General features: G+C 32.8%; 1 protein-coding gene across 5 annotated transcripts in view; it reads left to right on the forward strand.

The window, feature by feature from the left end:
* The window catches only part of LOC134685081 (transformation/transcription domain-associated protein-like), a 70,686-nt gene extending 45,438 nt beyond the window's left edge, over positions 1 to 25,248 (forward strand). For 3 of the 5 annotated variants that reach the window (XM_063544494.1, XM_063544523.1, XM_063544512.1), the window contains exons 61-90: positions 109 to 291; positions 758 to 907; positions 7,256 to 7,375; positions 7,701 to 7,844; positions 8,040 to 8,180; positions 8,567 to 8,725; positions 8,973 to 9,064; positions 9,556 to 9,691; positions 9,986 to 10,090; positions 10,524 to 10,619; positions 11,586 to 11,704; positions 12,551 to 12,668; positions 13,310 to 13,425; positions 13,891 to 14,002; positions 14,299 to 14,513; positions 14,858 to 15,046; positions 15,254 to 15,402; positions 15,760 to 15,891; positions 16,370 to 16,545; positions 16,891 to 16,990; positions 17,173 to 17,380; positions 17,790 to 17,879; positions 18,580 to 18,673; positions 19,146 to 19,253; positions 19,467 to 19,691; positions 20,112 to 20,327; positions 20,570 to 20,711; positions 21,122 to 21,318; positions 23,267 to 23,372; positions 23,686 to 25,248. In XM_063544494.1, the coding sequence (XP_063400564.1) occupies positions 109 to 291; positions 758 to 907; positions 7,256 to 7,375; positions 7,701 to 7,844; positions 8,040 to 8,180; positions 8,567 to 8,725; positions 8,973 to 9,064; positions 9,556 to 9,691; positions 9,986 to 10,090; positions 10,524 to 10,619; positions 11,586 to 11,704; positions 12,551 to 12,668; positions 13,310 to 13,425; positions 13,891 to 14,002; positions 14,299 to 14,513; positions 14,858 to 15,046; positions 15,254 to 15,402; positions 15,760 to 15,891; positions 16,370 to 16,545; positions 16,891 to 16,990; positions 17,173 to 17,380; positions 17,790 to 17,879; positions 18,580 to 18,673; positions 19,146 to 19,253; positions 19,467 to 19,691; positions 20,112 to 20,327; positions 20,570 to 20,711; positions 21,122 to 21,318; positions 23,267 to 23,372; positions 23,686 to 23,795 (4,248 nt within the window). In that variant the 3' untranslated portion in view covers positions 23,796 to 25,248. The remainder of the gene's footprint in view (positions 1 to 108; positions 292 to 757; positions 908 to 7,255; positions 7,376 to 7,700; positions 7,845 to 8,039; positions 8,181 to 8,566; positions 8,726 to 8,972; positions 9,065 to 9,555; positions 9,692 to 9,985; positions 10,091 to 10,523; positions 10,620 to 11,585; positions 11,705 to 12,550; positions 12,669 to 13,309; positions 13,426 to 13,890; positions 14,003 to 14,298; positions 14,514 to 14,857; positions 15,047 to 15,253; positions 15,403 to 15,759; positions 15,892 to 16,369; positions 16,546 to 16,890; positions 16,991 to 17,172; positions 17,381 to 17,789; positions 17,880 to 18,579; positions 18,674 to 19,145; positions 19,254 to 19,466; positions 19,692 to 20,111; positions 20,328 to 20,569; positions 20,712 to 21,121; positions 21,319 to 23,266; positions 23,373 to 23,685) is intronic. The other 2 variants (XM_063544504.1, XM_063544532.1) reach the window with 1 other exon arrangement.
* Positions 25,249 to 25,927: the final 679 nt, after the last annotated feature.

Genomic DNA, 25,927 nt, shown 5'->3' on the forward strand with positions numbered 1-25,927 from the left:
GTAGTGACTTTTATAGCATTTTTCTGTTAAACACATTATTAATTACATATACAGTGAATTGTTATTTTTCAATGATAATGATTATTGTCACTTGTTTTGTTTTTGTAGCTTTTGCTCTCTGTTGCTGTGTCGGGTCATGCCATTCAGAGTTCATCCTCCATGAACCTGTTACCATCAGCCAGTAGTGTTGTGAACCTAGCAGACAGCCAGGATAGAGCAGCATTTGCCACATTGATGAAGATCAAAGAAGAACCAATGGATGTCGAATCTGTAGACTCTAACAAGGAAGAGGTAAAGTTATACTGAAAAAAGAAGATTTTTAGGAATACAACATTTAATTGTTTTTGCCTATCCCTGTGTGATAAAGATACCAGGTAACGAACCCCAGATTCCTGAGGAGATATCTGATCAAATAATGTCAAAACTTGAACTTTTTTCGTGTGAGACATTTAGCTGGGTACCCTAGGGAAACATTTCACTGTCCATTTAAAAGGCCACGAAATGCAAATATTGAACACAGTTAAGGGTTAACAGCCAAATTTAAAGACAAAACTATGAACAGAGCCCATTGCGAAAAATTACTCAATATATACAGTATCTTGAATTCACTTTTAATGTTAATACAAAGAGTAAAGTACACACCTTCATATTATTAGTAAATATACATGAAAAGTAATGTTTGTGTCATGTTGAAGTGAAGGAAGTGATCTTTACTTGAAGAACTTTATTTCACTGGATATTTTATTATATTCTTTAGGAAGAGATAGAGATGGAACTTAGTGGTGTAACATCAGATGACAACTGTAGTAAAGAACCTCCAAAGAAGGAAACACATGACCAAAAACAAAACATTAACACTTTACTACAGAGACAGGCAAAGTTCTTAGAGAGTTGTAGGGAAGTCAAGGTAAACATATCAACACTTTACTACAGAGACAGGCAAAGTTCTTAGAGAGTTGTAGGGAAGTCAAGGTAAATATGTCAACACTCTACTACAAAGACAGGCAAAGTTCTTAGAGAGTTGTTGGGAAGTCAAGGTAAATAAATCAACACTTTACTACAGAGACAGGCAAAGTTCTTAGAGAGTTGTAGGGAAGTCAAGGTAAATATATCAACACTTTACTACAGAGACAGGCAAAGTTCTTAGAGAGTTGTAGGGAAGTCAAGGTAAATATGTCAACACTTTACCACAGAGACAGGCAAAGTTCTTAGAGAGTTGTAGGGAAGTCAAGGTAAATATGTCAACACTCTACTACAGAGACAGGCAAAGTTCTAAGAGAGTTGTAGGGAATTCAAGGTAAATATATCAACACTTTACTACAGAGACAGGCAAAGTTCTTAGAGAGTTGTAGGGAAGTGAAGGTAAATATATCAACACTTTACTACAGAGACAGGCAAAGTTCTTAGAGAGTTGTAGGGAAGTCAAGGTAAATATGTCAACACTTTACCACAGAGACAGGCAAAGTTCTTAGAGAGTTGTAGGGAAGTCAAGGTAAATATATCAACACTTTACTACACAGACAGGCAAAGTTCTTAGAGAGTTGTAGGGAAGTCAAGGTAAATATATCAACACTTTACTACAGAGACAGGCAAAGTTCTTAGAGAGTTGTAGGGAGGGAAGTCAAGGTAAATATGTCAACACTTTACTACAGAGACAGGCAAAGTTCTTAGAGAGTTGTAGGGAAGTCAAGGTAAATATATCAACACTTTACTACAGAGACGGGCAAAGTTCTTAGAGAGTTGTTGGGAAGTCAAGGTAAATATATCAACACTTTACTACAGAGACAGGCAAAGTTCTTAGAGAGTTGTAGGGAAGTCAAGGTAAATATGTCAACACTCTACTACAGAGACAGGCAAAGTTCTAAGAGAGTTGTAGGGAATTCAAGGTAAATATATCAACACTCTACTACAAAGACAGGCAAAGTTCTTAGAGAGTTGTAGGGAATTCAAGGTAAATATATCAACACTCTACTACAAAGACAGGCAAAGTTCTTAGAGAGTTGTAGGGAAGTCAAGGTAAATATGTCAACACTCTACTACAGAGACAGGCAAAGTTCTTAGAGAGTTGTAGGGAATTCAAGGTAAATATATCAACACTCTACTACAGAGACAGGCAAAGTTCTTAGAGAGTTGTAGGGAAGTCAAGGTAAATATGTCAACACTTTACTACAGAGACAGGCAAAGTTCTTAGAGAGTTGTAGGGAAGTCAAGGTAAATATGTCAACACTTTACTACAAAGACAGGCAAAGTTCTTAGAGAGTTGTAGGGAATTCAAGGTAAATATATCAACACTCTACTACAGAGACGGGCAAAGTTCTTAGAGAGTTGTAGGGAAGTCAAGGTAAATATGTCAACACTTTACTACAAAGACAGGCAAAGTTCTTAGAGAGTTGTAGGGAATTCAAGGTAAATATATCAACACTTTACTACAGAGACAGGCAAAGTTCTTAGAGAGTTGTAGGGAAGTTAAGGTAAATATATCAACACTTTACTACAGAGACAGGCAAAGTTCTTAGAGAGTTGTAGGGAATTCAAGGTAAATATATCAACACTCTACTACAGAGACGGGCAAAGTTCTTAGAGAGTTGTAGGGAAGTCAAGGTAAATATGTCAACACTTTACTACAGAGACGGGCAAAGTTCTTAGAGAGTTGTAGAGAAGTTAAGGTAAATATGTCAACACTTTACTACAAAGACAGGCAAAGTTCTTAGAGAGTTGTAGGGAAGTCAAGGTAAATATGTCAACACTCTACTACAGAGACAGGCAAAGTTCTTAGAGAGTTGTAGGGAAGTCAAGGTAAATATATCAACACTTTACTACAGAGACAGGCAAAGTTCTTAGAGAGTTGTAGGGAGGGAAGTCAAGGTAAATATGTCAACACTTTACTACAGAGACAGGCAAAGTTCTTAGAGAGTTGTAGGGAAGTCAAGGTAAATATATCAACACTTTACTACAGAGACAGGCAAAGTTCTTAGAGAGTTGTAGGGAGGGAAGTCAAGGTAAATATGTCAACACTTTACTACAGAGACAGGCAAAGTTCTTAGAGAGTTGTAGGGAAGTCAAGGTAAATATATCAACACTTTACTACAGAGACTGGCAAAGTTCTTAGAGAGTTGTTGGGAAGTCAAGGTAAATATATCAACACTTTACTACAGAGACAGGCAAAGTTCTTAGAGAGTTGTAGGGAAGTTAAGGTAAATATGTCAACACTCTACTACAGAGACAGGCAAAGTTCTTAGAGAGTTGTTGGGAAGTCAAGGTAAATATATCAACACTTTACTACAGAGACTGGCAAAGTTCTTAGAGAGTTGTTGGGAAGTCAAGGTAAATATATCAACACTTTACTACAAAGACAGGCAAAGTTCTTAGAGAGTTGTAGGGAAGTTAAGGTAAATATGTCAACACTCTACTACAGAGACAGGCAAAGTTCTTAGAGAGTTGTAGGGAAGTCAAGGTAAATATGTCAACACTTTACTACAGAGACAGGCAAAGTTCTTAGAGAGTTGTAGGGAAGTCAAGGTAAATATATCAACACTTTACTACAGAGACGGGCAAAGTTCTTAGAGAGTTGTAGGGAAGTCAAGGTAAATTATCAACACTTTACTACAAAGACGGGCAAAGTTCTTAGAGAGTTGTAGGGAAGTCAAGGTAACTATGTCAACACTTTACTACAGAGACAGGCAAAGTTCTTAGAGAGTTGTAGGGAAGTCAAGGTAAATATATCAACACTTTACTACAGAGACAGGCAAAGTTCTTAGAGAGTTGTAGGGAAGTCAAGGTAAATATATCAACACTTTACTACAGAGACAGGCAAAGTTCTTAGAGAGTTGTAGGGAAGTCAAGAGTTCTTAGAGAGTTGTAGGGAAGTCAAGGTAAATATATCAACACTTTACTACAGAGACGGCCAAAGTTCTTAGAGAGTTGTAGGGAAGTCAAGGTAAATATATCAACCCTTTACTACAGAGACGGGCAAAGTTCTTAGAGAGTTGTAGGGAAGTCAAGGTAACTATGTCAACACTTTACTACAGAGACAGGCAAAGTTCTTAGAGAGTTGTAGGGAAGTCAAGGTAAACATATCAACACTTTACTACAGAGACAGGCAAAGTTCTTAGAGAGTTGTAGGGAAGTCAAGGTAAATATGTCAACACTTTACTACAGAGACAGGCAAAGTTCTTAGAGAGTTGTAGGGAAGTCAAGGTAAATATGTCAACACTCTACTACAAAGACAGGCAAAGTTCTTAGAGAGTTGTAGGGAAGTCAAGGTAAATATATCAACCCTTTACTACAGAGACGGGCAAAGTTCTTAGAGAGTTGTAGGGAAGTCAAGGTAACTATGTCAACACTTTACTACAGAGACAGGCAAAGTTCTTAGAGAGTTGTAGGGAAGTCAAGGTAAACATATCAACACTTTACTACAGAGACAGGCAAAGTTCTTAGAGAGTTGTAGGGAAGTCAAGGTAAATATGTCAACACTTTACCACAGAGACAGGCAAAGTTCTTAGAGAGTTGTAGGGAAGTCAAGGTAAATATATCAACACTTTACTACACAGACAGGCAAAGTTCTTAGAGAGTTGTAGGGAAGTCAAGGTAAATATATCAACACTTTACTACAGAGACAGGCAAAGTTTATAGAGAGTTGTAGGGAAGTCAAGGTAAATATATCAACACTTTTCTACAGAGACAGGCAAAGTTCTTAGAGAGTTGTAGGGAAGTTAAGGTAAATATGTCAACACTTTACTACAGAGACAGGCAAAGTTCTTAGAGAGTTGTAGGGAAGTCAAGGTAAATATGTCAACACTCTACTACAAAGACAGGCAAAGTTCTTAGAGAGTTGTAGGAAAGTCAAGGTAAATATGTCAACACTCTACTACAGAGACAGGCAAAGTTCTTAGAGAGTTGTAGGGAAGTCAAGGTAAATATGTCAACACTTTACTACAGAGACAGGCAAAGTTCTTAGAGAGTTGTAGGGAAGTCAAGGTAAATATGTCAACACTTTACTACAGAGACAGGCAAAGTTCTTAGAGAGTTGTAGGGAAGTCAAGGTAAATATATCAACACTTAACTTCAGAGACAGGCAAAGTTCTTAGAGAGTTGTAGGGAAGTCAAGGTAAATATGTCAACACTTTACTACAGAGACAGGCAAAGTTCTTAGAGAGTTGTAGGGAAGTCAAGGTAAATATATCAACACTATACTACAGAGACGGGCAAAGTTGTTAGAGAGTTGTAGGGAAGTCAAGATAAATATATCAACCCCTTACTACAGAGACGGGCAAAGTTCTTAGAGAGTTGTAGGGAAGTCAAGGTAACTATGTCAACACTTTACTACAGAGACAGGCAAAGTTCTTAGAGAGTTGTAGGGAAGTTAAGGTAAATATGTCAACACTCTACTACAGAGACAGGCAAAGTTCTTAGAGAGTTGTAGGGAAGTCAAGGTAAATATATCAACACTCTACTACAGAGACAGGCAAAGTTCTTAGAGAGTTGTAGGGAAGTCAAGGTAAATATATCAACACTTTACTACAGAGACAGGCAAAGTTCTTAGAGAGTTGTTGGGAAGTTAAGGTAAATATGTCAACACTTTACTACAGAGACAGGCAAAGTTCTTAGAGAGTTGTAGGGAAGTTAAGGTAAATATATCAACACTTTACTACAGAGACAGGCAAAGTTCTTAGAGAGTTGTAGGGAAGTCAAGGTAAATATGTCAACACTTTACTACAAAGACAGGCAAAGTTCTTAGAGAGTTGTAGGGAAGTTAAGGTAAATATGTCAACACTTTACTACAGAGACAGGCAAAGTTCTTAGAGAGTTGTAGGGAAGTCAAGGTAAATATATCAACACTTTACTACAGAGACAGGCAAAGTTCTTAGAGAGTTGTAGGGAAGTCAAGGTAAATATGTCAACACTTTACTACAAAGACAGGCAAAGTTCTTAGAGAGTTGTAGGGAAGTTAAGGTAAATATGTCAACACTTTACTACAGAGACAGGCAAAGTTCTTAGAGAGTTGTAGGGAAGTTAAGGTAAATATGTCAACACTTTACTACAGAGACAGGCAAAGTTCTTAGAGAGTTGTAGGGAAGTCAAGGTAAATATATCAACACTTTACTACAGAGACAGGCAAAGTTCTTAGAGAGTTGTAGGGAAGTTAAGGTAAATATGTCAACACTTTACTACAGAGACGGGCAAAGTTCTTAGAGAGTTGTAGGGAAGTCAAGGTAAATATATCAACACTTTACTACAGAGACGGGCAAAGTTCTTAGAGAGTTGTAGGGAAGTCAAGGTAAATTATCAACACTTTACTACAGAGACGGGCAAAGTTCTTAGAGAGTTGTAGGGAAGTCAAGGTAAATATGTCAACATTTTACTACAGAGACAGGCAAAGTTCTTAGAGAGTTGTAGGGAAGTCAAGGTAAATATGTCAACATTTTACTACAGAGACGGGCAAAGTTCTTAGAGAGTTGTAGGGAAGTCAAGGTAACTAAGTCAACACTTTACTACAGAGACAGGCAAAGTTCTTAGAGAGTTGTAGGGAAGTCAAGGTAAATATATCAACACTTTATTACAGAGACAGGCAAAGTTCTTAGAGAGTTGTAGGGAAGTCAAGGTAAATATATCAACACTTTACTACAGAGACGGGCAAAGTTCTTAGAGAGTTGTTGGGAAGTCAAGGTAAATATATCAACACTTTACTACAGAGACAGGCAAAGTTCTTAGAGAGTTGTAGGGAAGTGAAGGTAAATATATCAACACTTTACCACAGAGACAGGCAAAGTCCTAAGAGAGTTGTAGGGAAGTCAAGGTAAATATGTCAACACTCTACTACAGAGACAGGCAAAGTTCTTAGAGAGTTGTAGGGAAGTCAAGGTAAATATGTCAACACTCTACTACAGAGACAGGCAATGTTCTTAGAGAGTTAAAGGGAAGTTAAGGTAAATAAATCAGCTACAGTCAGGCAAGACAATAAACAGAGATAACTAGAATGGGATTTTTATCGATGACCTTTGGTACAATGCATGATCAGATCACCAGAATAATCAAGACTGGTTATACTTTATGTAACTTTTAGTAGTCACCCCTTCATTGATTTCAGGCTAGCTTCATTTGGCTGAAATATGGTTGACCAGAAATTTTATCAATGTTCCATTTCTTTTGATTAAAGTAAATGTGATTCTGTTTTTAAAGATTTGAATAAAGATAAGAGAAAAAAAGCTATAATTTACAAAGTTATGATTAGATCATGTCAACCTTCTTTTTTCAGACATTATCTTACCTAGGTGCTCTGTCCCAGTTAAATCACAGTAACACTGAGCTGACACATGTCATATGGATCGACCTCTTTCCAAGGATATGGAAAATATTATCTGAGAAACAACAACAGGTTTGTACATAAACTTTCTTTATTTGAAATTACTCCCACTACTATAAATTCATGAATCAAGTATAAATTTACATTGTTACTATGACTTGAGTGTTATTGTTTGGTTTCCATCAAAAGCTCATTCAAAATGCTGATCCAATTACAATTTGTTTTATCAACTGAAACTGTTCAAATGGTAGAGTTTTACTGAAGTTCTCAGATGGTAAGAAGTGCAAGAAGCACACGTTCAAAAGGGAGCATTCTTACAATCACTATACCTTTGCCATGTAAATCCAAGTTATTGATATCTTTAAAATGTTAAAAATAATGGCATTTGTTGTTACAGATTCTTGGTGGAGAATTAATACCATTTATGTGCAGTGGAAGTCATGTGATACAGAAAGATTGTCATCCCAGTTCTATACACACTTTCTTGGAGGGACTATCACATTGTGTACCTCCTGTACAAATACGAGCTTGTGTCATGAAAGTATGTTATTATGTGTGCTATGCTTATTTTAAAAGGAACAATGTTAGTGTGCTCTCCGTTTAATCTTTAACTCTTTATCTACATTGTTTAAAAAAACTAATGGTGTCTGATTTTTATGAATTGAAATAAATCTGAAAAAATGAACTGGTATGTTATATCCTGTCAGAAATAAAAATGAATGTTTTATTTTGACAGTACCTTGGTAGAACACACAACATGTGGCACAGATCATGCTTACAACTTGAACAAATGGCGTTTGATAATGGTGCCTCATTACTGATCAAATCTAGACCAATCAGTGAATACGAATTTGAACCGGTCACTTCACCTCAACAGGTAATTAAAATTATAATAGAATGACTTTGTCAACCAGATCATTGTTTGATCAGTTGGTTTCACATATTAAAGTTGTGATAAGGATTGACAGGAGTATATTGCCAATGTTTTAAAAGTATTTTTACTATGTATTTTAATACACGCTGACGCCTTTTAAAAAATTGTGACTGTTGTGATTTCCATATCATTATAATAATGAAAGGAACATAATACATAAGAAATTAAAGAAAATGTTGAAAATCTGGCTCTCATCATAATAAAAAACAAATTAGCCTTGTCTCCTGCTACTGATTTAAAGTTACTCAATCTGATGTTATTAAGGGGACTTTTATTTATTAACCTCAGTATACATAGATAAGGAATGGACCTTGTTTGTTCTGTTGTAGGAATCACTAGATGCCTTATGTGAACTGTATGCATTACTCAAAGAGGAAGATATGTTGGTAGGAATTTGGCAGAAGAGGTCAAAGTTTAATGAAACTAATACAGCATTAGCATATGAACAGCATGGCTTCTTTGAGCAAGCACAAGACCACTATGAGAAGGTAAAGGAAATTTGTAGCTTAAAGTATTTTAATTGTTTTTTTTAAGATTTGATAATCAGTGGTAGATAAATATCATAGATAATGAGGTTAAATGGTAAAATCAGCTTTTCTTAGATTCATGAAAAATGTGATATAGAACATTCCATATGAATTTAGACATGGTAGGATTTAACCAATGTGTGGTTTATTGAAAACATTTTAGTACTAAGAAAATAATATTACACACGTGACTTCTGATATTTTATAGGCCATGTCAAAGGCTCGTCAGGATCATAATTCAGGACCAGCCTCACCCTCAGTATTACAGGAGTACAGACTCTGGGAGGAACACTGGATAAGGTCAGTTAATAGAAAAATGAATTAATGACCAAATATAATCTGCTGTAGTCACTGTAGGTAATAAAATTTAATCTAATGAATTATTACAACTCTTAAATATGAATGAACTTTTGATAGTTCCCTTCTGGGTTGCTGGTTAAAAAAAAAACCCAACATGTTCTTAGTATGAAAATCACCAAAAAAAACCATATAAACCTATTATCAGAGTTTCATTATACTGTTTTGTAAAACATATGCTGCCTTACACAATATGAAGCTTTTTTTTTTAAATCATTCACAGCACTCAATTGACAAAAAGCTTATTATTGTGTCTCTCAGCTGATATTTTACAGTATTTATATACAGAAAACCTGATAGTCAGAACATACATGGTTTCATTTACAATTTGCTTCATAGTTCTATTACATGTATATGATATTCTTAAATTAATTATGTAACTTCTATTCTGTGATGGGGATTACAACATTTTACATATTTTTCTTACTATTCAGATGTTCCAAGGAGTTGAACCAGTGGGACCTGATGTTAGAGTATGCCAACTCTAAAGGAAACACCAATCCTCATCTAGTGTTAGAAAGTGCTTGGAGAGTTCCTAACTGGGCTCTGATGAAGGATGCTCTGTCACAGGTATCAGTATCTTGTTGTTAAAATACTAATCCCCATCTAGTGTTAGAAAGTGCTTGGAGAGTTCCTAACTGGGCTCTGATGAAGGATGCTATGTCACAGGTTTCAATATCTTGTTGTTAAGATTAAACCTACAGCCTACAGCCTATTCTCTGCTGATATTAATAAAAAAAACTATTAGTTTAATTGATTCACATGTTATTTTTTTGTCTTGATGATTTTGTTTACCATAGGGATTTCAATATTAACATTTATAAAAAGAAGTATTTACTCAATTTCCATTTTTATTTTTTACAGGTTGAATTAAGCTGTCCTAAGGAACTAGCGTGGAAAGTGAACCTATTCAGAGGATATATTGCCATCTGTCAACCTGAAGAACACCATCTTAACATGGTAACCATGGTATAGACACATATATACACTAGATGTGTCATTAATTAATAATTTTTTTTAAATTTAATATTATTGTATGATTAGCTAGTATAGTTTGAATGTCAAACAAAATACCAAATTTGATCAGAAATGAAGGCAATCATGTAGACATTTTCCACATACATACATTCAGTAAGTGGTTTTGATAATGCAAAGTAAAGGAATGCTATCATTATAGCTCAACTGACTAGTGTGAGTGTTTACTATGAAAGTGTATATTGTCCCAAGATTTTTTGCTATTGATTGTTTGGGTAAAGTTTCACTGCATCAATATTTTAGGAAATTTCAAAATGCAATCAAACATGCATGCATAAGATATCCTTACTTGAAGATTTTTTCTCCACTAAACATACCAGAATTGAGTAGAGGTCGATTTTAATATGAGTTGTTATTTATTGTATAGATTGAGAGACTAGTGGAAGTATCGAGCCAGTTAGCCATCAAGGAATGGAGACGTTTACCTAACATTGTATCACATATTCATGTACCACTACTACAGGTATAGATATAGTCATTAAACTGCCTTTTATGTTATAAACGCCTAGAACACACAAAAAAACACTGTTGAATTTGTACCAAATTTCATGTTTTTATTCCCATACCACTTTAATAACAGCAGCAGCATATATAGTTCCAATGTAAATTATTCCACCATTCTATTTTCCTTAAATCAAATATGTGTTTTAACTTTTATGCCTGTAAAAATCTAACTTAGTTACTGTATAATTTGGACTTGCAAATTGAGGGAGCAGTTATTATGCCCCACCTACGATAGTAGAGGGGCATTATGTTTTCTGGTCTGTGTGTCCCTTCATCTGTCTGTCTGTTCGTTCATCCGTCCGTCCGTCCGTCCGTTCGTTCATCTGTCAGTTTGTCTGTCTGTCCCGCTTCAGGTTAAAGTTTTTGGTCGAGGTAGTTTTTGATGAAGTTGAAGTCCAATCAACTTGAAACTTAGTATACATGTGCCCTATAATATGATCTTTTCTAATTTTAATGCCAAATTAGAGTTTTGACCCCAATTTTACGGTTCACTGAACATAGAAAATGATAGTGCAAATTTCAGGTTAAAGTTTTTGGTCAAGGTAGTTTTTGATAAAGTAGAAGTCAAATCAACTTGAAACTTAGTATACAAGTTCCCTTTGATAAGATCATTCTAATTTTAATGCCAAATTAGAGAATTTATTCCAATTTCACGGTCCACTAAACATAGAAAATGATAGTGCGAGTGGGGCATCCGTGTACTGTGGACACATTCTTGTTTTTCAGATCACTTTCTTTTCACAGAGTTATGCCCTGTGAATTTATCAAAATGCTTTGGTGTGTGTCTGGTCTTGACGTGTCTAGTTCTTGAAATTTCTCATTTTTCACATGAAACTAGTTGATAGTTTGTTAGTTAATTTCATATACAATTGGTAACTCACAAAATAGTTATGAATCAATAATTGTATCTTATTGTATATCATAGGCAGCACAACAGATAATGGAGCTACAAGAGGCTGCCCAGATAAACCAAGGATTACAACCAGCTAATATCAACAGGGGATCTAGTCTACATGATATGAAGGCTATTGTGAAAACATGGAGGTAACAAATGGTTTATTTATACAATATTCAGTGTTCTTCTATCTTTCAACTGATGAAAAAATTAGGATGATAAAAAAAAAAGGTATTACAGAAAAAGAATGGTATATTACTAGCCTTTTTTTTTTTTAAATCTCTGGATTCATGAATGAAGTGATTTAGTTTGGTTTTTATTTTAAATTGGGCAATTTTGATTTCTTACCCTTTTATTGGTACTTAAAAAGATAAAATGTTGTTTTGGGTGATAATATTTTACTCTCATTAAAGTAAGATTACTAATGATATTAGATGAAATGTCACACAGGGAAGATATATTTATGTATATTATATTTTTACAGAAGTAGATTACCGATGATATCTGATGAAATGCCACACAGGGGAGATATATTTATTTGTTTTATATTTTTACAGAAATAGATTACCAATAATATCCGATGACCTGTCACACTGGGGAGATATAATTATTTGTTTTATATTTTTACAGAAATAGATTACCAATGATATGTGATGACCTGTCACACTGGGGAGATATATTTATTTGTTTTATATTTTTACAGAAATAGATTACCAATGATATCCGATGACCTGTCACACTGGGGAGATATATTTATTTGTTTTATATTTTTACAGAAATAGATTGCCGATGATATCAGATGACCTGTCACACTGGGGAGATATATTTATTTGTTTTATATTTTTACAGAAATAGATTACCGATGATATCCGATGACCTGTCACACTGGGGAGATATATTCATGTATACTATATTTTTACAGAAATAGATTACCGATGATATCTGATGACCTGTCACACTGGGGAGATATATTTATGTATATTATATTTTTACAGAAATAGATTACCGATGATATCCGATGACCTGTCACACTGGGGAGATATATTTGCCTGGAGACAACACCATTATCAGTTCATTGTCAATCATTATGATTCACATGCTCAACAAGATCCTGTAAGTTTTACAAATTTGTTTTTTTAAAAGTGTTCAACAAATTAAAACAAAATAGAAAAAACTTTGAAAACAATAGTGGATTAATTTTCTTTCTTTTATAATTACATTACATGTATGTTTCATTATAATACAATAATTTCATTGGCTAACAGTTATCTCAAGTCTTTCTAAAATCAACCTTAATTTTCAAATGAAATGTAACATTCATGATGACACAAGCTTCCACAATAAAGTGCACAGGTAAATAAAATAAAAAAAATCATAGAATAAAGTTTTCATGATCCTATAATAAAATATAATTACAAGTATTGAACACTTCTTTTAGGAATTTTATAGGGCTGTGAAAACATTGACTGTGTATACATTTTTCAATAAAGTGCCTTTGTGCTTCATACAAAATGTTCTTTGGTCAACCCTTTTACACCCCAATAGATTTACAAAAAAGAAGCATTTAATTTTTGAATGATTGGATAGAATACGCAGGTAATGGTGAAACTCTCCTTATTTTTTTACATTTAAATGTATTTGTGAGAAAAGACTTAAAGAAATCACATTGATATTTCAGACTTTTTTTTTTAAACTCTATTGTTTGGACTTGTCATTTGTCAAACTAGTCAGAAACATATGATTTTTTCCTACAGCAAAACAGTAACCATTCCATGTTAGGAGTTCATGCTTCAGCACAAGCTATCAACCATTTTGGGAAAATTGCCAGAAAACATAATTTAACAGGAGTTTGTTTAGATTCACTCAGCAGGTATGTAATTTATATGTATAATATACTTTTTATTTATCAATTTCAGGATTGAATTAACAGCCCCCTCCCCTAAATAGAAATGTGTTGTACTACAGACCACTTTTATGGTACTTGTAAATGATTCTACTTATCCCATTAGGAACAACTACATGAGTGATAAACACATCATAGTTCCAAGGGTGAAGTATGAAGTGCAAGAGCATTGTTTGTGCATATCATGTTTTTAAAAGAAAACATGTATTTAGGAATAAGCCAGGGAGTAAGCTCTTGTCAACAAAATACTAGTTCCATACTGATGCTAGATTTATATCTGAAGTTAAAAATGGTAATAACCTGTTTAAATAGATTCTAATGTCCTTTAAAAAAGTTAAATAGATTTTAATATCCTTTAAAAAAGTATCATATAGTATGAACATATTGAGAGAATAGCCTGCTATTAATTCAGATGATATATTTATGTTTTAGAATCCACACAATTCCCAGTGTGCCTATTGTTGATTGTTTCCAGAAGATTAGACAACAAGTAAAGTGCTATCTTCAAATGTCTGGTACTATGGGCAAAAGTGAACTGAATGAGGTAAATAAACAGCTAATAGAAATCAGTTACAAAGAACATTGAATTAGATATTGGACAAAGATGTTGAGTAGTTCCGACTTTATTCTTAAACATTCACAAAACAATGATAAAGTGCGTTTTTTTTTTTATATACTTTATTTACAGGATACATAAGAATGCTTGATTTTGTGAATCTTTAATCAAGAATATATTTAAAAATAATGTATGTATTTAGACATAAGTCTTTGATAACAAATATAAAAGGGACAACTGGTAAATCTTGAAATGAGCAAGTAAGATGTCTTATCTGTTTTCAGGGACTTGAAGTAATTGAATCAACAAACTTGAAGTACTTTACCAAAGAATTTACAGCAGAGTTTTACGCTCTGAAGGGCATGTTCCTTGCTCAGATTGGTCGATCAGACGATGCTAACAAAGCCTTCTCTGCTGCAGTACAGATGCATGACACATTAGTAAAAGCTTGGGCTCTGTGGGGAGATTACTTAGAAACTGTCTTTACCAGAGATAGCAAGTAAGTAGAACTAAGTATGAGAGATGGTAGTTAGAACAAAACATTTTAGGCACTATTTAGTGGTGGCATACTAGTATTGAATATATGTTTAAATGGAACAGGAAGAAGAAGATAAATTTGATTCCTTTTCTTCATTAGGAATATTTCTTAGGTCAGCTTTATACAGTTAATGCATTGAATAATTACTTTACAAACTAAACAAGTATCTGATATAGATACATGGATAAGGAATGAATTTAATGATACTTTTTAGGAATATATTTATGAAAAACTTCATCTGGTTTCCAATGACAAGATCTCAATTATGATAATATGTATAGTAAAAGTATGTTGTTTTCTTGCAGACAACTGAACCTTGGTGTATCTGCTATAACCTGTTTCCTTCATGCTTGTCGACACCAGAATGAAAGCAAGTCGAGGAAGTATTTAGCCAAAGTTCTATGGCTTCTGACATATGATGATGAGAAGTCAACATTAGCTGAAGCTGTAGACAAATATTGTGTGGGAGTGCCACCAATTCAGTGGCTTCCATGGTATGTATAATAAATATTATCTCAGAGTATTACAATTCTTACTAGCTAATCTACATTATGGATTTGATATAAATGTTTTCCAAGTGTATTGTCTTTCTCTGTATTTAACTACGAAGATCCACTATCTCTGTGTATGTCATACGAAATGAAAAAAGTAAGTACAATATGAAAAACAATTATAATACCAAATAATTTTCTTGATTTAAGGATACCTCAGTTGCTAACTTGTTTGGTTAGAAGTGAAGGACGTTTGATTATGAACCTTTTGAGTCAAGTTGGACGTATGTATCCTCAGGCAGTCTACTTCCCGATCAGAACCTTGTATCTGACACTAAAAATAGAACAGAGGGAAAGACGTAAGTACTCCTAAAGAAATATCTTTTGAACTTACTAGTAACTTGCAATTTCTTATTGGACAGTCTATTTTTTGATAGAATATTCAAAGAACTGGAATCATATAAATATTTATACATTAAAGATATATTTAGGAAAAACTGGCATTTTATACAAGTTATTAGTTTAGCCTGTTGAAATGTTTTTGACAAAATGATCAATTTTTGTACTTGAACTTCTGATTTCATTTAAAGATTTTTAACTGCCATTTTTTTATCGATGCACGAACTATTTTACTGTTATGTTCAGCAAATGAATGATTTGATATTAGTATGTTAATTCAAGCACTATTGGTTGCATGAATAACATTTATCTTTCAGACAAAACTACAGATAATGGTCAAGGTCGACCTGCAACTACTACTGCAGGTCAGAGTTCAACGTCTGCTGCAGCAGTCTCTACATCAATATCTTTGAGTACACCTACAACTCCAGAGCCAACCATGTCCTCAAGTAAATAATATATTACAATATATAGTTTTAGTTGAACAAAATCTATCTTTTAAATAATTTTTGCTGTTCTTGATATGAATAAAAAGTGATGTGGTCATACATGAATTATACAGCAACATAAAAACAATAAATATAAGACATTAAGAATTCAAACACAGTTAGCTTTACGATATGTCCAGGTCTTTTTAGCTCAAATTATGTCAAGTTGTTAATAAATCCAACAATGGCTTTCAAAAATCTGTAATTAACACCAAATCTTAATGAACAGAAAACAAAATTTATTTGAATGTTGTAAAGTAAATTTTGATAGTTGTAAAATCTGCTTTGTTAAATATCTAACAATCTTTTCTTTATCAATTTTGAAGAGAATAATTCTACTACAATTTCAATTGTTACATTTTGTAGTATTGTGAAAATCTTTAAAATATCTTCAATATTTATATATATATATATATATATATATATCATATTTTTTCAGGTGACACATCTGATTCATCCTTATCTTCACAAGGAAAGCAGCCAGGTCAGTCTCTAACTGGTGATGCTGGACCAATCAGAGCACCTGCTCCTATGTGGAGGTGTAGTAAAATCATGCACATGCAGAGGGAGCTACATCCTACTATACTCAACTCTCTGGAGGGAATTGTTGACCAGGTAGTGTACTGTAACACTGTTCAGGGGAATTATTTGTCTATGTCAGCATCTCAATATTAAAAAAAAATAATCAAGAGAAATGTTTATATTGATTGATTGTTGGTTGCTTAACGTCCAGTGGCAAATATTTCATGCATATTCAGGACGAAGAAATGTTTATAAGATGGGTTGCTGAAGAAAGAAAATGGTTAAGGAAGGTAACATGTTTGATTGTATAGAGGAATAAAAGGATACCAAGGGAAGTAATAAAAAATGCATACACATGGAAGAAGGACTGCACCATTGTTGCCTTTTGTTAATAAATTTATAGTATGGAATACTTATATGATGTTTACTTATTTACAGATGGTATGGTTTAGAGAAAATTGGTATGAAGAAGTTCTGAGGCAGTTAAAGCAAGGATTGGCCAAATGTTATGCTGTTGCTTTTGAAAACAGAGGAGCAGGTTTGTAACCTCATCTTAAAGGCCTAGATAACATCTTAAATTTATAGTCTAATGTTGATTTTTTAACAGAATATAATGTAGACAGTTGTTAAATTTTTCAATGAATTGTTCTGAAAAAAAAAAAAACCCAACTAAATATCTGATAAAGACTATTTTAATTGTATATATATTTTATTTTTTAGTTGCTGATGCTACCATCACTCCACATACATTGAACTTTGTGAAGAAATTAGTGAGTACATTTGGTGTTGGGATAGAAAACGTGTCAAGTGTGACTACAACGTTCTCTAGCGCAGCTTCAGAGAGCCTAGCCAGGAGAGCACAGGCAACAGCACAAGATCCAGTCTTCCAGAAAATGAAGAGCCAGTTTACTACTGATTTTGATTTTAGGTATTTATCTCTAGTAGAATAAGTGAAATTTGCAAAACCAAACTTATCATTCAGATTTTTTCAATTGCATGCTTTCCACTCTCAGGATTTAATGTAAACTTGACAGTAGATTTGTAAATAGTTCTAAAAAGTTGCCATTTCTAAAAGTAAAATCTTATATGTATATAGTGGCTGTATTAAAAGCTTTAAAAACACTAAAAAAATACAGATTTACAAATATTTTCTTGAAATAATAAATAATGATGTTATTTAATATGAAATATGCACATACAACGTGTAGTTGTGTATACACATAAGATGTGGTATGATTGTCAGTGATACAGCTTTCCACCAAAAATGTATTTTACACAAAACCAAGCCAATCAAAGTATAGATAGTATATATATTCATGCATTTGATTTATTTCCAGTGTCCCTGGATCTACAAAACTTCACAATTTGATTAACAAACTGAAGAAATGGATCAAGATATTAGAAGCCAAAACAAAACTTCTTCCAAAGTAAGTGCTGTCAACAAAGGTATTAATTAATGCAACACATTTGGTATGAGTGCTAATTAGACAAATCTCCATCCATTTCACAATGTATAAAAATAAAACAATTATAGGTCACCAGCCTTTAACATGGAGCCTTGGCTCACTTAACAGCAAGCTATGAAGGACCCAAGAGTTACTAGTGTGAAACAATTTAGACAGGAAAACAAATGAGCTATATATAACAAAGGAGAATGAGAAGCACATATGAAGCACACCAACTACTGATATTACCTGGTCACAGTTTGTTCTGTAATATTGCTTGCTATTGTACTTTTAATAAAAGTAAAGAAATCTATCCTATCAGGATAATAAACTTGGTTGTGCTCCAGTGTTATCAATATTTACTGTAATTCTGGTTGTTGATGATAGGGAATGGAAATAAGTTGATGCTTATGAGAGAAAAAAATGGGTTCTATTAATATATCAGTGTTTATGCTGAAATGTGAGTAGCATCATGTAGTGTGAAACAATATTTACATTCTCGTTTATTTCCAAAAAATGCATTGAAATAAGAATATGTACCAGATTTTGATATAGAAAAAAGAAATAAATCATCTCAGATTAGATATTTTGTGAATTGCACTCATCGATTATATAGTGTACTAATATATTTTTCTATGGAACTACATTGTTTTACATAATAGAACTTATATTACATTTTCAGATCTTTCTTGATTGAAGAAAAATGTAGATTTCTAAGTAATTTTTCACAACACACAGCAGAAGTAGAGCTACCTGGTGAATTCCTCCTTCCAAAGGTAAATTAATCCAGATATTGGACATCACTTTCACAATTTATTGATGATTCATCAATAGTAGATTTTTAGAGGTAAATGAAAGCCATGTGAGATAACTGTAATGGTCAACGAGACCTGGAAATCAATATAAATATAAGTCTCATAAAGGTCAAGAGATTACAATGTTGTTGAATAAGGTTTTAACATATTGATTCTGTATAATTGATGACAAGATGGTAGAAAAAAATCATTGGGGTATAGCACCACTGTATACTAACAGTTACTATAATAGCTTGGGTACTACTAGATAACATGTAGTGAAAATAAAGATAAACAAGCAATCATGACTTTAACTGTTTATAGTTTTATTCATAGGTTTTGATTATTTATTTGACAACATCTGTAGAAATAAGTTTGCTAATATATTAAATAATGTCTTGTATTTTGTTAATCTTGTAACTCTCTATTAATTCTTTTGTACATATGTTTACAGCATAGTCATTATTATGTAAGAATAGCCAGATTTATGCCACGTGTAGAAATAGTACAGAAACACAACACTGCTGCTAGACGACTTTATATCAGAGGACATAATGGCAAGGTAAATCATTATGAAGATACTTTAGACTTTTTTTTTATTTTATTGTATAGTCAGAGTAAGATTTAATTGATTTATGAAATGTTAATTTTTTAAGTCTTAATTGTAATCAGATTTTTAGATGTTTGTAAAGAGGAGTGATGATATGTCATAAAAGTATGCAAGTTATATCTAAAGTGTATTTGTTATAGTAACTAATTGTATTATGTTTTACAGATTTATCCCTACTTAGTGGTAAATGATGCCTGTCTGACAGAATCTAGAAGAGAGGAAAGAGTTCTACAGTTACTTAGAATGCTCAATCATTTCCTGACTAAGCAGAAGGAAACGTCTAGACGATTGTTGTATTTCACTGTACCAAGAGTAGTAGCCATCTCACCACAGATGAGACTGGTAGAAGATAATCCTGCATCTGTTTCTCTGTTGGATGTATACAAACAGGTAATCACACATTTGTATTTTGTATTTGAACATGTAATCAGTGATCTTTGACCCTGTATAACACATATGAATAGGTATTCTAGTAGTTGTGTGTTTATAAAATTTATACATAACAGGTAATTCAGCATGAGTGTCTTTATATGATATATGAATCCCAGTAAGTGTTATACAAGGTTACACCAAGAGGATTGTTGTATTTCAGTGTACTCAGAATTGTAGCCATGTCACCACAAATGAGACTGGTGGAAGATAATCCTGCTTCCGAAGGCTCAGTGATTTAAAACACTGACATGTAACATAAGACCATTTCTCCTGTTAAGATTCCATATAATATATAACATTTTAACATTTAAAAGCTTTCCTTAAATTGGAATGTATAATAAGATTTATAAATACATAATTTATAATATTGTTTTGTAGAGATGTGCAAAGAGAGGAATAGAGCATGACTCACCAATAGCTCGTTATTATGAGCGATTAGCAACAGTTCAGGCTAGAGGTTCACAGGCTAGCCATCAGGTTCTCAGAGATGTGTTGAAGGAGGTCCAGAACAACATGGTACCTAGAGGTTTACTGAAGGAATGGGCAGTTCATACCTTCTTGACAGCTACAGACTACTGGACATTTAGAAAAACAGTAAGATTTTACTTAAAATCACTTTATATTTGTAAGCATAGTGATTTTTTTTTTAATCATTTAAAAACCCTAAAAACACATTCACTTATTGATGTATTAGATCAAGAGTGTCATAGTCATTTTGTCACCATACAAAAAGTTAATCTTATTCTGTTTTATTTTCTAAAGTAGACACAACACCAGGCATTGAAAAGGCAATCTTAATTTGTTTTATTTTCTCATTCTATTTTCTTTATTTTTAGTTGACACTGCATCTAGCATTGATGGGTTTTGCTGAGTTTGTTCTCCATCTGACCCGTATGAACCCTGATATGATGTATTTACACCAGGATTGTGGTTACCTCAATATCTCATACTTCAAATTCGACATAGATGATCAAACAGGTAAACACAATACACCGACAGCTCACGTAATGTAATTTTAAAATTAGAAAAAGAAACTATGTGATAATTTTAATGTAAGTATAAATGATTTGATTGGTCAACAAAATGAGCATGTTTGGTTAAAACAATATTTTATTTTCAAAAGTGCACAAAATACAATTATACAATAGAAATATAGGGATTCGGGAAAAGTAGATAAATCTGTTTCCAGCATGTTGTTTGGTAGAATCATCATAGTAAAACTTATAAATGTCAACCAACAGCTGTTTAGAAAAATATTTTTCAAAGATTTTGAATTTGAACATCTTCTTATCTTTTTATAAAATAATATAGTATGTAATTTTGAGTTCTTTATGCAAGGTAATACTGGTAAAATTCATTTGAAAAGATTTTTTTCATCATTATTGTAGGAGAGCTTGATGCCAATAGACCAGTTCCGTTCAGATTGACACCTAACATTGCTGAGTTCCTTACAACCATAGGAGTGATAGGGCCCCTTACAGCATCAATGGTGGCAGCAGCTAGATGTTTGGTACAACCACAATATAAACTACCAAGTTTTCTTAAAGCTATCCTCAGAGATGAATATATAACTTGGCATAAAAAGGTACCTAGAAAATTATGCACTTGCAATGTTGTCTGAAATAATGATTCAAATGTAGATTTAAATGGGCATTCAAAAAATCAGAATGTGAATATATATGTTCAAACTCTTTTAGGTCATTTTTTAGTAGCAATAAACAAAAAAACTATGTTAATTGGACATGCTTTGATACTATATATGCACTTGAATTTTTACTAGATAACATTTTTGTTCGCTTTGGGGATTCCGTATATCGTCAGATTATCGGAATTCCAATGGGGACTAACTGTGCACCACTTATTGCGGACCTCTTTTTGTATTGTTACGAGTTACAATTTATGACAAAAATAAGCAAAGACCCTTCAAAACAACATCTGATAAACAAATTTAATAATACTTTTAGATATTTGGATGATATTTTGGCTCTCAATAATGACGACTTCAGTATGTATATTAATGAAATTTATCCTGGTGAACTCACTTTAAATAAAGCTAATACTAACAATGACCACTGCCCTTTCCTCGATCTTGATATCTATATCACTAACGGAAAGCTGAATACTAAAATTTATGATAAAAGGGATGATTTTTCATTTCCTATCGTTAATTATCCGTTTTTAGATGGTGACGTTCCCTTGTCACCATCTTACGGTGTTTATATATCTCAACTTGTACGATTCGCTCGTGTATGTAACAATGTTTTAGATTTTAACGAGAGAAATTTATGTATTACTGAAAAATTATTACACCAGGGTTTTCGATATCACAAACTAGTCAAAACATTTACTAAATTTTATCATCGGTATACAGACATCATTCGTAAATATAGCTCAACATGCAGACTTTTTATACGTTCAGGTATTTCACATCCAATTTTTTATGGAAATATTCTTTATAAAGCACAAAGGTGTCAGTATTCACCTCATAAACTTACAAACCCTTTGAATAGACTTATTAAGAAGGGATATAATTACGATACTGTTGTCAAGTCATTAAAGATTGCATATTTTGGCGTTAATATTGAGTCACTGATAAGGTCTTTGCGTCGGAACTAAACACATTTATTCTAAAAACAGTTGTTGGCATGACACGGGTTATGTTCTTCTCATATATGTTATGATGGTATGATACTAAACCCCTTACGGGAAGGATTGTGCCTGATGTTCATATGATGAAATCATAATCTTTCAGTCAGTTTAATTGAAGTCTGGAGCTGGCATGTCAGTTAACTGCTAGTAGTCTGTTGTTATTTATGTATTATTGTCATTTTGTTTATTTTCTTTGGTTACATCTTCTGACATCAGACTCGGACTTCTCTTGAACTGAATTTTAATGTGCGTATTGTTATGCTTTTACTTTTCTACACTGATTAGAGGTATAGGGGGAGGGTTGAGATCTCACAAACATGTTTAACCCCGCCGCATTTTTGCGCCTGTCCCAAGTCAGGAGCCTCTGGCCTTTGTTAGTCTTGTATTATTTAAATTTTAGTTTCTTGTGTACAATTTGGAAATTAGTATGGCGTTCATTATCACTGAACTAGTATATATTTGTTTGGGGGCCAGCTGAAGGACGCCTCCGGGTGCGGGAATTTCTCGCTACATTGAAGACCTGTTGGTGACCTTCTGCTGTTGTGTTTTTTTATTTTGGTCGGGTTGTTGTCTCTTTGACACATTCCCCATTTCCATTCTCAATTTTATTATTAATTTAATTTAATTTAAAAGTTCTAAGAAATATTTTAAACAATAGATAGAGAATATCATACATGAAAGAAAAATCAGATCACAATTCAGATTTATTTCTTCCTTTTCTTTTATTCATTGAAATCGTTGTTGAGTAATGATTATGAATAATAATTATACACATATTTTTTAAATGATACCTCAAAAGTATGGTAGGTATTTATTGGGAAGTCCAGCCGCGCCGGCCAGCTTTGTATAAATTTCACACTATAGTTATGGCAACTTATTTTCAGAAACAAGAAGAATTACTACCAGGGGCAGAACCTACTGATATGGAGGGAGAACAACTAATTACCATGGTTAATAAAGCAGTGTCAGCTATTACAACAAGACTTCATAGTATGTAGTCACTATTGAATATATTTTTGATTTTGTCTTTTTTGTATCTTATAAATATCTTTATTACATTATCTTTATTACACAACATATTAGAAATTATTATAAATTAAGGAATGTATTTCCCTTATGCAAAGCTCTGATTCCTTTCACGGATTTGGCTATACTTTTTGGACCTTTTGGATTATAGCTCTTCATCTTTTATATAAGCTTTGGATTTCAAATAATTTGGCCACGAGCATCACTGAATAGACATGTATTGTCAAAATCCGCATCTGGTGCAAGAAAATTGATTTATGATATTTTTTATTTCTAGATTTAGCAACATTCGAAGGAGCAGAGAGTAGAGTTAGTACATTAGTAGCAGCAGCAAACAGTCATGATAATTTATGTAGGATGGACCCTGCCTGGCATCCTTGGTTGTAAGAACTTGATAGAACTAATAACATTGACCAGGAATTGATATTCTTGCAGAATGAAATTTATTATTTGATTAAATGTGGCTAGCTGAAGAAACCCACCAGCATGATAGCTGTTCTAGAGTGGAGCAAGCTTGACAATGTGGTCAAGCTACTTCAGGAATACATATAACAAATAATACTGTATGGTTTGTGGGCCAGATTTCTGATCCTTCTGTAATTGAGAAATAAAATATTGTTTCATCTCATATCTCATTTGATCAATATTGTGTAAACTATGTGAATAGATACCTTAGTAAATCTTAGGGTCAATTAACAACTTTGAACTCAGATTTCACTTTTGTCAGTCAATGAACTTTTTTCTCTGACTAACAATGTTAAGCCAATTTACATATACTTTGTAAAGCACAGGCTGTAAATATGTAGATACTTGTATTATAGAAGGTCTGAATCTCTTTGATTGGGTTGTAACGATTGTTAATGTGGATACTTGATATACATTATTGTTATGGCAAATGCTCACATCTGAACAGAAATATTCTATTTCAAAATGTGAGTTAGGCATTTTATGTAAATAGTGTTTTTAAAATTTTATAATTTTGTTAAAATGTATGTTAATGATCTGATCAACTTTTGTTTTAATGAATGAAGTATACTTTTACTATTGTAACAAAAACATCAATGATATCTAGGATTATGGAAAAAGCATGTATGTATATATTTGTGTGTGTAAATAACAACATTTTCATGTTAACTTTGATAAGGTATATTTCAATTAAATTATTAAGTTTTCATCACATATATATTCAAAGTCACTTATACATAGTATATTATTTCATTTGTATATTAATCATATATTTGTTTTGAAGAAAGGTATGAATATTTTTCAGTCACAATGTTTGCATAGAAATTGTTGTTTATGTATATAACATTAAGATGATATGAAATGTTTTTGAATGTGATAAATGTCTTTTACAAAAGTAATTTTCCTTTAAAAGGGAATGCAATTTTGATATGTGAATGAACTTATAATTATTTGATTGTTAGAAAGTATCATGCTAGAGAAATAGGTAAGAAATTACTGATAATTTCATATGGACTAAACTTGAATATCAATTGGTGAATCTAAGTTGAAGGCTTTTTCATTAATAAGAAATTTGTTTTATTTACTTTTTAATGATCAAGTATTTCAAAAGCAGATTATAAATTTTTACAGGGTCTTTAAATGTATAATGGATCAATATTTAACATTTTGTATATTTGTAGGCAGCTCATTTTGGAAAAAAAGACATCTGTTTTAATATAAAAGATACAATATAAAAATGGAATCTGCAAATGAATGAATAAATTAAAAAACTTTATGCTATAACTATCATTGTGTCTAGGTATAACATGTATAAATTAATTTGGACAATATATTGTTTCAGTGTAAAACCTGTTCACTTTGATGCAATAAAATATCAAAATGAAAAAAAATATGTTATATTTTATTCTGTATTTCTTTAAATCTATATATATCTTTTCATAGAAAATAACTTTCAACAGTTACGGTGATGTGGTATGAGTGCCAATGAGATTACTCTCCATCCAAGTCACAATGACCATATACTGAATAAAGGCAACAGTAATATACCACTGTTCAATGTCAAAAACAAATCGTCGTAGCATACAAAAAAAAACCCAGGAGAATACGTCAGGTTTGTGAGGAAAACAATGAAATTACAACAACAACGAACTGCTACAAAAAACCTTTGGGATCAATTAAGGTGACAGTAGTTTACCAATGTTTAAAATTGTAAATCGACAAAGAAGAGGTAAATCAAGGTAACAAACAGAATCTGAGGAAGTCTCATTTTAGTGAAAGAAGTAGCAAACAGATTATTTTTATACAAGGAAAAGCATATATTGGCAATCTATTTCTCAAATTCCCGAGGGAAAAATATTCATTGCAGAATCCTTACCAAATATTCAAATTTGATTTTGTCATCACATTGCATCTGGCAGAAATAATTCTTTAATGGGAATTTGGAAATTGGTTTCAACTTTTTAGCTCACCTGGCCCGAAGGGCCAAGTGAGCTTTTCTCATCACTTGGCTTTCGGCGTCCAGCGTCCGTCGTCCATCGTCGTCGTTAACTTTT

The sequence above is a fragment of the Mytilus trossulus genome, chromosome 1 (genome assembly GCF_036588685.1).
Source record: "Mytilus trossulus isolate FHL-02 chromosome 1, PNRI_Mtr1.1.1.hap1, whole genome shotgun sequence".
Classification (NCBI taxonomy): domain Eukaryota; kingdom Metazoa; phylum Mollusca; class Bivalvia; order Mytilida; family Mytilidae; genus Mytilus; species Mytilus trossulus.